Source organism: Schistocerca nitens, chromosome 1 (genome assembly GCF_023898315.1).
Source record: "Schistocerca nitens isolate TAMUIC-IGC-003100 chromosome 1, iqSchNite1.1, whole genome shotgun sequence".
Taxonomy (NCBI): Eukaryota; Metazoa; Arthropoda; class Insecta; order Orthoptera; family Acrididae; genus Schistocerca; species Schistocerca nitens.
The window spans coordinates 232,488,487-232,500,686 of NC_064614.1; the positions used below are offsets into that span (position 1 = coordinate 232,488,487).

The window sequence follows — 12,200 nt, forward strand, 5'->3', positions numbered from 1 at the left end:
CTGTGTACAGTGCATGCCTGACCCTTATATGGGGTCCCTTTAAATCTCTTCTCAATTAACTGAAGCCAAACTGAAAGGAAGGAGCGCCACACAAAAATGGCGTCAATAACCAATCAAGTGCCCACAATGTACCACAGTTAAGGTACAAATTTGTGAAAAATCAGTAGATTTTCCCGGTTACATAAAAATCATAATGTTACACAGAAAATACATTTGCTGTATGATGTAAAATGAAGCTTTAGCTCACATATATTTAAAAAGCAGCGCATTTCACATTTAACAATGTCTGTAATTGTTACTGGGTGCACTAAAGTTTTCTCCTTTTTGGACACTAGTAAACCAACAATAAGCACAAACAAATGTGAAACAAAATCATTAAAATGGTTCTCACTCATGTTCATCTACATACATTCTTTAATCTTATGGAAACCACAAACTTCCAAACATCAAATTTTATTTCTTAAAACATACAAGACTGTCTGGCAAATATAAATACACATAAACATGTACTCCAAATACATAGGACATATTTTATCACAAAATAACATTATGACTATATACACATGTTCAACTGACAACAATGTAGTACACAAAAGCAATATTAAACAAGTCATAGCATGTTTCTGAAGACAGTTCGCTACCATAAAAAGGAACTCCACAATACCACCTCTAGAAGCCCAGTAAAAATTACTGACTTTCTGGCATCTTCAACTTGATCACTCTATGAAACAATCAACCGGTACAGAAATATATTAATTTTATGTGTCAGCAGAACAGTATTCATTGTTCAGTGACAAAATGTTGCAGTTCATTCTTTTTAAAGAATCCTTGGGTTGATTTTTAAGTAATCTTCAAACATAGATGGTAATGTTGAGGACAGGTACTCTTCATCTAGGTCCACCTGCAAATTAACACAAACATAGAAGTCTTTACAACAAATGGAAACAACATACAATTAAAATTCCCCTCTCAATTATGACTGTATGTACCTGCCACCCCCACCCCCCAACAACACACACACACACACACACACACACACACACACACACACACACACACACACACTCTCTCTCTCTCTCTCTACATTTTATGTGGGTGATTACCACTGTAATATATTAAATAACTTACTCTGACAAATGTGTGATAAAGGAGCTCTTTGGCTGTTGCACGCCTCCGTGGATCATGTTGTAAACAACAGTCCACAAATTTGTGACCCTCTTCAGACAGAGTGGGAGGGGCACTTGGAGTTTCACCCATGCCAACTTTGTACATGATTTGGTAGTTGGAGTCATACTCTGGCCAAGGTCTCTGCAGAAAAAAAACCCTCAAATGCTCTTATCAAGTAATGATTGTAAAAATAATAACTTTATATGTATATAAAATTTACTGTTCGCTTACCAAGATGCTAACATTACTCAAAAACTTACAAAAATGACACTTTATGCACAATAATCAATATCTTTTTAAGAAAAGCGTCCACAAACTGAAATAATAGCTGTACTTACTTTTCCAGAAGCCATTTCAACAACAACGCATCCAAGAGACCATATATCAGCTGCCCTGCCATGGCCTCCTGTATCAGTCTTCGTGAAAACTTCAGGGGCCATGTACGCTGGAAGCAGACAAATACCCATACATAAAATACAGTGTTTACAAACAGTGAAATCTCTTGCAAGCAAAAAATAACTTCTTAAGACAAACAGTCCTAGTATTCCAGTTAAACGCTATTTAAATACTCTTCTTGATATTGGAATTAAATATACCAACCCTGAGTCCCCACAAATCCTTGAAGTTCTCCTGGCATTGTTGTATGGGCTTTAATCTTGACTGCTGAGCCAAAGTCACCCAACTTGAGATGGTTGCCACCACCAGTCAGGAATATGTTTGCACCTAATGACCAAAGATACTAATTTAATTCTTCCGCACAGCATTTTTATACACTAAATAAGTTTAGTACCCTCCTTCTGCCCAACACGTGAGAAGACCACTTTACCTTGCTTCCTGAACTGAGTTGTAATATTGTGTGTTAAATGTTATGTAACTGTTTTGCTTATCAGATCATCTGTCCACAATTTCTGAATACATTAGACCAAGCAATATTTCCATACGAGTAAATATACATCGCAATTTCATTAAAAATTACAAAATAAAAGAAAATGTCCAGCTGCTGCTAAGGAAGTGACTGTGATTCTGGGAAATATTAAAAGCAATATTTGAATCCTGGATTGTGCTTTTGCTAAGTGTTGAGGTAGCCGTCTGAAAATGTCTGTCTATATGTACAGAACATTAATTTAAAAAAATCTAGACAGACATAGTAAATCAGTGACTTGTTTGGATTTTACATGCAACAGAAAGCATAGTCATTCACAGAGGCACTTATGTTCTACAGTACATCAACAATCAGTGTTTTTGTTTTTACAAATGTAACCAATTGTAACACAAAATGTGGCATCATTTTTTTACAATCAAATTATCACATACACTTCACATGCTCTGCTTCTACTCAACTAAACTTATTAGAGGGTCCTGTAGAGGACTTTTATTGGTTATACTATTTCACGGAATCAAGTCTTTCACTTTCATGACATTTTATGGTCTGATGGCAGGCAATGGCTACCTTGAACTGATATGACCACAACAACAACAACAACCACCACCACCACCACCACCACCACCTGATCTTTGGCTATTTTGAAACATTTTGCCTACCATACATTTGTTTCTGGCCTCAATTATACCAAAAGCAGGCACTTCAGTAGCAGTTTTTCATTAAAGCTTTATAGATACATGCTGTTTTCTGAGGTCAGCCATTTCAGAGTCACAAAAACATTGAAGCACGACAGAGTAAATACGTTTTGTAAAGACAAAGGCAGAGTGTGTGGATGGCACTTAGTGATGTTTCAGTGTTCAGATAACTATTTGCTTACAACATTCAAATTTTAGCATCTTTCTGATAGCATCATGTATTCAGCTGTTCATATAGTTTCCTTCACAGAATTTGTCTACAATTTCATGAAATTATGACAATTCTTATACTTGACAAATTGTTTGCTCTTATTTAAAAATACACAATGCTGTTGAGAGTTAGGTCTGTTATTATGCTGAATGATCTGTCACTACAAATAAATATTTTTGCAGTCAGTATCCTAAGAGCACAGAAAGAAAATAAGTTGTCAAACACAAACAGCACTCTTCTACGTTTGGTAACTGTTGCTCCTCCTCCTGTAGTTTAGTAAGCCCATCTGATTCTGTTTGAGATTCACATACAGCTTTCTTTACTGAGGTTGGAATGCTAGGGATCTCAAATTGAGTGCAAAATGAAAATCATTAAGTTTAGGCACAAAAAGTTCTTTAATGAAATTTAGCAATTTTGTTTTGTAATCATTATGTTAACTGTGTTAAATAGCCAGAGTTGCCTAAATCTCTCTTGCTCTTTCTCTGATCAAGTTTCTTTAACCATGAATCTCTAGCAAATATTACAAAGAACTCCTTCCACTAGCTGCAATAAATTCTACTCTCATTTAGTTGGGCAATGACCTATTGCTGCATTCTCTTCAGATATGTGGCCATGTATGAGTGTCTGTGTTCTTAATCCATTCCTGCCTTTCCTTCTTAAATCCTCGTGCAGTATTTATTTGTCTTCTCTTTATTTACATCATGTTCCTTGGACCATAATTGTTGTAGAATGTCCAGAAGGGCTGATACTGAAGTTCTAAAAACACCATGCTGTCGAACGTGTTTGGAAAGTAATCCTCTATTTATGAGAATTATTCTAGAGGACTGCTGTAATGATAATGTTGCACGAAAAAAAAAAAAAAATAAAAATAAAAACATACACAACAAAATTTACTGTATTTTCAAAATAAATCACTTGGCTATTTAATATTAGGGTCATTCCATGTGAAGTCACCCAGGCCTTGACACCAACCATGTCAGATTTTGATGAAACTTGGTACAATTACTTCTTTTATCATCCTGAAAGCACTTGTAAAATTTTTTTGGTCTATCTCTTATAGTTTTTTTTAATAAATTTTTAAAGTTTTTAGATTTGGCGTTGTTTCAGCAGTCGGAAATTGTAACTTAACATGTCCTCACAACTAAAAAAATTTGTATATTAAAGAATACTCAAGATATCAGTATGAAATTTTGGAATAAGTTTGTGTATTATATCTAAATGTTAAAAAAAATTACCATAAAGATATATTAAAATCTTCCAAATGAAAAAAAATTTACACGTTTTTTATTTTTTTTTTAGCTAACGGATGTTTAGTTTTACAAAAACTGCAATATCTAGAGTCTCAGACCTGATAGAAAGCTCAAATTTGTTTTAAAATACTCTTAATTGTATAGGCTATTAGATAAAAGAAAAGTTATGTTGGCTTTTTAACCTGTTTAATAGTTATCTAATTTTTAAAATAATATTAATTATATTTTAAAAACAAAAAATACCAAGTGACTTAGACACCGAAAATAAGTTTTTGTCTTCTTGGAGTAGCAATGTACACTTGGATTTTGTTTTGTTACTCCTGTGTTTTGAAGTAAAAAATTATTACAGTGTTAAATAGTGCTTGGATAGTATTTTATTAAGTTTATTCGAACTCTCAGTAAGTACTGTTACTTAGTTTACAGAGATTCTTTTCCAATATCCTATAAAAGTAACCAGAACAGTAATCAGACCAAAAGTGAAATCAGTATGTCAGATATTCAAACCTGTAGTGTAGGGTTATTTAAAAAATCTGACTGTTTCCAAACAACCTACACACCTTCAAAAAAGTTACAACCAGTATCAGAATTGAGTGAGGAAGAAAAAGATTTGATCCACTTACGATCTGGAATTAATCTGTGTGAATTTAAGAATATATGTTCACACCACAGCTACTACTTTTTAAATGTTTTTGAAAATAATCAAACAACATGTGTTGACCCACTAAAAAAACACAAAAAGCCCATCAAAAAATCGTTGAGAAGTGTAGGCTTGGATCTTTCTAAACAATTACTGACAAAAAATATTAGCATAAAACCCGGACAAAAGCTTTGCTCAACATGCCGTAACTTTTGTGAGGAAAAATTAAGAGTTAAAGTCAATGAAAGTGAAACAGATGATGAAGTCATGGTTGAATTAGAATCATTGGAATCCAGAAATGAATCCCTCGTACAAACAAACATTGCTCTTGATTATTTAGGTTTAACACCGATAAAGCTTCATGGCTTGTCAGAACAAAGTAAAGGGTCTTATTTTAAAAGGAAGGTTAGCAGTATTGAAAAGACGGCAAAAAAGGCAGTTTCAAAAGCATTAAAATATGATGCACCAAGTTCTGATGATGACGAAGAAGATACAAGTGTGGTTGAGAAAGCAAAGGATTTTGATGTAATGATTTCTCTTATGAAAGAGAAGATTTCATCTGTTGGGAGGTCTAGAAAAATCCAGATTCTGACCTTGGCTCCAGATTCTTGGAGTCGAAATAAAGTGATGAAAGAATTTAATGTAAGTGAGTACATGGTGCGACAAGCTAGAAAGCTAAAATCTGAAAAGAGTATTTTGGAAACTCCTGGTCCAAAAAAAGGTAAAACTCTTTCTGAAAATACAGTAAGACTTGTAACAGATTTTTATGAAAAGGATGAAAGTTGCAGAGTGCTACCTGGAACGAAAGACAAAGTAAGTGTTCAAGAAAATGTGTACATGCAAAAAGACACATTTTGTGTAACTTGAGAGAACTCTATTATTATTTCAAATAGGAGAATCCCGAGGTAGAAGTAGGATTTTCAAAATTTTGTTTCTTGAGACCTAAATGGTGTATCCTTGCTGGTGCTGCAGGCACACACACTGTATGTGTATGCAGCATCCACCAGAATGTTTAACTATTACTGGATGCTGTGAAAATTTAAGAATCTTATAAGGACCTAATTAAGATGCTTGTGTGCAACACAGAAAACCAAAACTGCATGCTACATCATTGCAACAGCTGTCCTGCAAATACTGCACTAACAGAGTGCTTCACTGAAAAACTAAGTGAATATTATGATTTAGAAGAAGAAATTGTAATCAGTCAGTGGGTTAACACAGACAGGGCAGAAATGATCAAACAGTCTATCAGTGTTGAAGACTACATTTCTTTATTGGTTAGGTCATTGGAAAAGCTCACCCCGAACTCGTTTATAGCAAAATCCCAATCAGCAGCCTTTAAAACATTGAAAGAAGACCCACCACCCCAAACAGCAATTATTGTGATGGATTTCAGTGAAAATTATTCCTTTGTTATACAAAATGAGATCCAAAATTACCACTGGAATAGAGATGGTTGTACTCTACACCCAGTTGGAGTTTTTCTAGGAAATGAGGAAACAATGTTTTTGTTTCCAACCACTATTTTATTAGTGATGACGAAGAACGTGACACTGGTTTTGTTAACTTTGTACAAAAAGAAATTACAAAGTCGCTGTCATTACATCATACTGACATTGACTCAGTTCACTACTTTACAGATGGTTGTGCTGGGCAGTACAAAAATAGAAACAGTTTTAAAAATTTGACTGAACACTTGAGAGACTAATTTGAAGGCCCAACACTCTTTTTTTGCAACAAGTCATCGGAAGTCAATTTGTGATGGCCTAGGAGGAACTATTAAAAGAATTTTAAGGAAAGCCAGTCTACAGCTTTCAGACAAAGAACAAATAATGACAGCAATCGATGTGTATAAGTTTTGTGAAAAAAATATTGAAAACATTCATTTTCACTTTATTGACAAAAAAGAAGCTGATTTGCTATGGTTAAAACTAGAAAAACGTTTTTCAGCAACCCGAACCATTCCTGGAACAAGAAGTTTTCATAACTTCAAACCACTTCCAACAAACAACCTTGAAATTAGAAGGACTACAGATAGTGTAAAACCCTCCTTAGTCTTTTCTTTCCATTCTTCTTCTGATTGGGTTCGTGTTGAACCATCCATAAATAGCTATGTGGCTGCAAATTATGATGGTAACTGGTACTTTGGACGGGTAAAAACAATATTCAATGATGAAGAAGATGCAGAAATTCTATTTCTACATCCTTCAGGACCTGCTGCATCATTTTATTGGCCTGAAAGAGAAGATTCCTGCATAGTGCCTTTGGAGCACATAGTCTGTGTAGTAGACGCACCTCAATCAAGCGGCACTGGGAGAATGTATTACTTCAAAAAAGACTGTATCAAAAGAACTGAAAGCTCTTGGATGAAGTGGAAAAACAGTTTGAATCAGCATTAATGTTTATTAAAAAGACAAAATTACTCAAAAAATTCAATGTTTCAAGCAATCAGTTGGGTTATACATAAGTGTCGTAAGTATCTTTGTACATAATTCTAATGTAATCTACTATAATTAATAAACATGTTAAAAAGCCATCATTATTTTTGTTTTATCAAGTAGCCTATATGTTTAAGAGTAAATTAAAACAAATTTGAGCATTCTATCAGGTCTGAGACTCTAGATATTGCAATTCTTATAAAACAAAACATCCGTTAAAAAAAAAAATACATATATATTTTTTTTTCATAGAAAATATTAATATATTTTAATAGCATCATTTTTATCTTCAAATATGTATAATAAATAAACTTGCTGCAAAAATTCATGATGTTATCTAAAAGAGTTTTTAAGATAAGCAAATTTAAAGTTTTGAATACAAATTAAATTGACCATTTCCGAAGGTTCAGAAAACACAAAACATAAAAACTTTAAAAATTTATAAAAAAAAAAACTGTAAGAGATACAGCAAAAAAAATTGCAGGTGTTGTCAGGATGGTATTAGAACCATTTGAGCCAAATTTCATGAAAATCTCAGGAGGTGGGTGTAAAATTTATTTTTTATTGGGTGATTTGATATGGAATGACCCATTACTTCTTATTTAAACTCAAAGAATAATTAAAATGCTCTGTAAAATGAAGTGAATTTAACTGGTAAACTCAGCCCAATGGTTCTTAATCTGTACACACATTTCTTTTGTTTTTTTAAAAATATTATGTCAAGTATCTATATTCCAATACAAAAAGGCCTCTTTAGGATCCCTTTCATATCATACTGCGCTTCCTGTATAATAACATTTAGCAAATAATATAATATATATTTCCTAATCACCTGTCACCATCCTCACTGCTGATCACCTTTTTGTTGCTATGAAACTCAATAATTAGGTGCCTGTCAAAACACTAGTAGTTGTATTCTGATAGAATCACAAATACATTGCGTTCAACATTACTACACTTGTCTTCAACATAATTACTGCACACACATGGGCCACACACAAAATTACAAATATAAATCAATAGCAACAGCAGAGTGTACCATCACTTGATACCTAGAGTGTACCAATGAAATTCCTTTTGCAACCTCCTCTACATCATTCTCATCAATAGTGAGACACCCAGTTGCTGCTCAAGCTTTCTGTCAGCATGATGGTCACTAAATATTCAGTAATGATGAATGGATACAGGAGATGTGCCTACATTTGTAAAACTAGATCCTTTCACATATGACAACAAAACAACACAATGGTAATGACCTAGAATCTGCTTTGGCATTCTGGTGATTTTGAAAGAAAAGGAAAGTAGATTACTGTCAAACAGTCCAACAATGAACTCATTATGGTCTCACACAAAGTACATTTATTCAAATATGAATCTATGGGTGTGCTGAAAAATTGCAGCATCTTTTCTAGGACAATATAATACTGCAATAATGCACACAGCTTGGAGTTGTTGGATGTCATTTTAAGAGACAGTATCTGCAATAATTTTACCTGTGGTTTCAACTGGTCAAGGGATGTTATTAGTAATACATACCACACCAAATGCTACTATCTCATTTCACAGACATACTCATTTGGGGATAGGTCTGATGACTGTGTTGATCAGGAAAGCTGACAAATGTCTTGGCGAGTGTGTGCAAGGACATTGTTTTATTGGAAGAAAACAGCTCCCTAACAAGTTGTGAATGGCTACAGAATGGGCTTCCCCGCTTGTTCTATCTGTGAAGTTCATGCAAAGAATGATTGTTCATTGTCACTGAGCTTGAATTTCTCTGATTGTTGCCATCATAGACATTGTATGGGATATAACTCAGAGGAAGTAACATGCTAGCTGACTCTCTTCTTGAGACATGTATTCGCAGATAGACTTCATGATACACATTGCATCTTGCCGTATCTGCTACTGAAGTTGGAAGAGAACATTCCAAACAAACCTGAGACAAAACACACTATTATTCATTGTATCGTTTCTACATCCTATGTTAAACCAATCTGGTAAAATCAGACGAATCAGCAAATGAGAGTTTCATAAACTACCTCTTAATGGATGAAATAATTTTCCTTAGGATTCTTGCAATGACTCTCACTCTGGCATTTCACTTTCCCATAACTAGTTTTCTGTAGCATTCCACTTGAAACTGCTATGGATACATACAGCGTAAAATACAGCACCCACTCACATATAGCAGATAAATGTGTGGAGCACAGAAATAATTAACAGTAAACAGCATTCACACCAGCTTTCGAAGATTAGCTCCAATTCTAGTGCTAGTAAATACATACATATACACCCCCCCCCCCTCTCTCTCTCTCTCTCTCTCTCTCTCTCTCTCTCTCTCTCTCTCACACACACACACACACACACACACACACACACACACACACAAAGCGCGCACACATTATCATGGTCATGCCAAGATTACTGTCTCGCTGTGGCTACCGGAATGTACGTTTGGATGTCTGCATGGTTGTGTGTGTGAATGTGTGTAATGCCACCAGAAGAAAAGCAAGTGCTCGAAAGCTAGTGTGAAAACTATTTTCTGTTAAAGAGTTTCTGTACTTCACACACTGATCCACTATAGGTGAGTAATTGCCTTTGCCTTATTTTATGTATTGCTCCATTCAAGAATTTCCATTATTCTTACTCATCCTGATAACATACTAAGATATCTTACAGCTGAGACTGTTTCCAGCGACTGACAATGAGCTGTTCAATAGGGCCCTGCACCAACCGAGTATTGATTCACTGAAAGTCTTCCTGCACCTCACAAAAAATTTTCTGGTGGCATAACTTTTCTATAAGCAACAGCATCATCCAGACAGTCCAGAATTATCCACCATGTCATTTTATGTACTTTGAATGGATCCTTCAGTGTTCCCTAAACAAACAGAAAAATTGTAGTGTCATCTAGAATAGTACTCTCTACAGACTAATCCCTGAGTTGGTCCCATGTACTGCAACATGATACACTCCAGTAATTGTTATTTAGTTGATGGTACACCTACAAATGACCATCGCCGATGACAAGACAAAATCTAATCACTAAATACAACTGTTTGTTTTCATCCATCTGGATGAGTCTTTTGCAACATCACTGGAGGTTTGATGACGAAATGAAACAGAAGATCTGATGGTCTTGAAAGGCACAATTGAGGCCATATTCACCCTAATTTGTGCCATAGCTGCTGTTCAATCAGCAATTATGAAATGTCCAATGTGGCTATCCTAGCATGAATACGATTACAACAGTTGCTCAGAAACACGATAACAGGCACATACACTTCCTTTGACTACCAGCAGCCAAAATGCCGTACAGTGGACATTTATTGATCAACATGTTGGTCCACAGGACCATGAAATTATTTCACTGAAAAAATATTTACTGATGTTTTCTGGGATGTTTACTGTTCACCTATGATGCTGGAAATGACACAACTCTTCTGGCAACTCTAATGCAGTTCTATGGTTTAATGTTATCAAGATCCATAAATGATTTCTACAATGCCTAAAGCATAGTGCACTGAATCACTGCTTCAAATGCCTACTATCAATGCTCCATGTACATTAGGCTTTTCTACCTCACATCTTTGGAGATGTTCATTTGCATATTCCTCTAGTATATTTATGCACAACGTAAGTTTTCCCCAAGTTATTTCTTTGGCAGTAGGTAAGTGATTCTCAGTGGATCAAAACACTATTCCCGTTAATAATTATCAAATATTAAAAATGTTACACATTATATAGCCTCAATGGTAACTTGTACAGACTGAAACAAAATGTTTCGATAAAAAAAGGAAATATGGGGGAGAGAGAGAGAGAGACTTACTTTTGATATCTCTATGTACAATGCCATGATCATGTAAAGTTTTTACAGCTTGTAACAGCTGATAAGTGTAACGACGGATTAAGCCTTCAGGTAAACCATTTTCAGTAGCAGCTACTAGGCTCTCCAGAGTCCCCTCAGCACAAAACTCCATGAAAATCAGCATCTCATCCTTGAAAGAAAGTAAGTTAGTTATTTTTTATATATGAACAATACTGACAACTGTAAAATTAATAGCAACAGACACTAAATTTCAATTCTGTCCCCTTTTGATGATCGCCCCCTAAATGATGTCAAATGCAGGTAACAGTACAACACAAAACTAAACAAAGAACATTGAAAAAATGAATGCATGTACAAAATGGAGTCTATATGTTTATTCTTTTTTTACATACCTGGAAATGCTTAATTAGCAAGAGGTTCATTCACTAAGCCAATCATTAAACTGAACTACTTGCAGAATGCACATACATAATTTCCGGAAAAAAACCAAATCAATAAATGCAATGTGCCTTAGAATCTGGGGAATAATGAATAAAAAACAAGTCTCACTTACTACCACAGAGCAGCAACAATATTTACAAGCAATGGCAGAAAGTTTAATATATTCCTGAGAAACAGTGCAGATAAATTTGTTTAGTGATGTTAATTATTGAAAACAATAATAATAAGCATTCACTCTATTTTCTCTTATCTCCAGATTTTGTGGTCAGTTAAAAGTGCTATAGCACATATAGCTCAATTCCAAAACTTAAATACATCATAGGACAGGAGCAGAAGTAAAGAAAATGTCAAACCACAACCAGATGGAACAAAAAAAGCCAAATAATATTTAAGTGTATTACACTTACAATATGAATTTCCACACCATAATATCGCACAAGTCCTGGGTGTTGTATTCCTTCAAATATACGCAATTCTTCAGCAACCCGGCGAATCGTCCGATGATCATTTGGTTGCAGCTGAATTTCTTTCATAGCCATTAATTCACCAGTCTGGTTGTTAACAGCTGTATAAACCTTTCCAAATCTGCCCTGACCTAAAAAACAAGAAATGAGCATACTTGAGAATATATGTTTCTCACTCACAGAGA

The 12,200-nt window shown here is 34.7% G+C and overlaps 1 protein-coding gene across 2 annotated transcripts in view; it reads right to left on the reverse strand.

The window, feature by feature from the left end:
• Positions 1–451: 451 nt before the first annotated feature.
• The window catches only part of LOC126246235 (mitogen-activated protein kinase kinase kinase 4), a 217,245-nt gene continuing 205,496 nt past the window's right edge, over positions 452–12,200 (reverse strand). For both annotated transcript variants that reach the window (XM_049948380.1, XM_049948379.1), the window contains exons 19-24: positions 11,959–12,146; positions 11,111–11,279; positions 1,768–1,890; positions 1,506–1,612; positions 1,129–1,308; positions 452–901 (exon numbers count right to left, since the gene is read on the reverse strand). In XM_049948380.1, the coding sequence (XP_049804337.1) occupies positions 818–901; positions 1,129–1,308; positions 1,506–1,612; positions 1,768–1,890; positions 11,111–11,279; positions 11,959–12,146 (851 nt within the window). In that variant the 3' untranslated portion in view covers positions 452–817. The remainder of the gene's footprint in view (positions 902–1,128; positions 1,309–1,505; positions 1,613–1,767; positions 1,891–11,110; positions 11,280–11,958; positions 12,147–12,200) is intronic.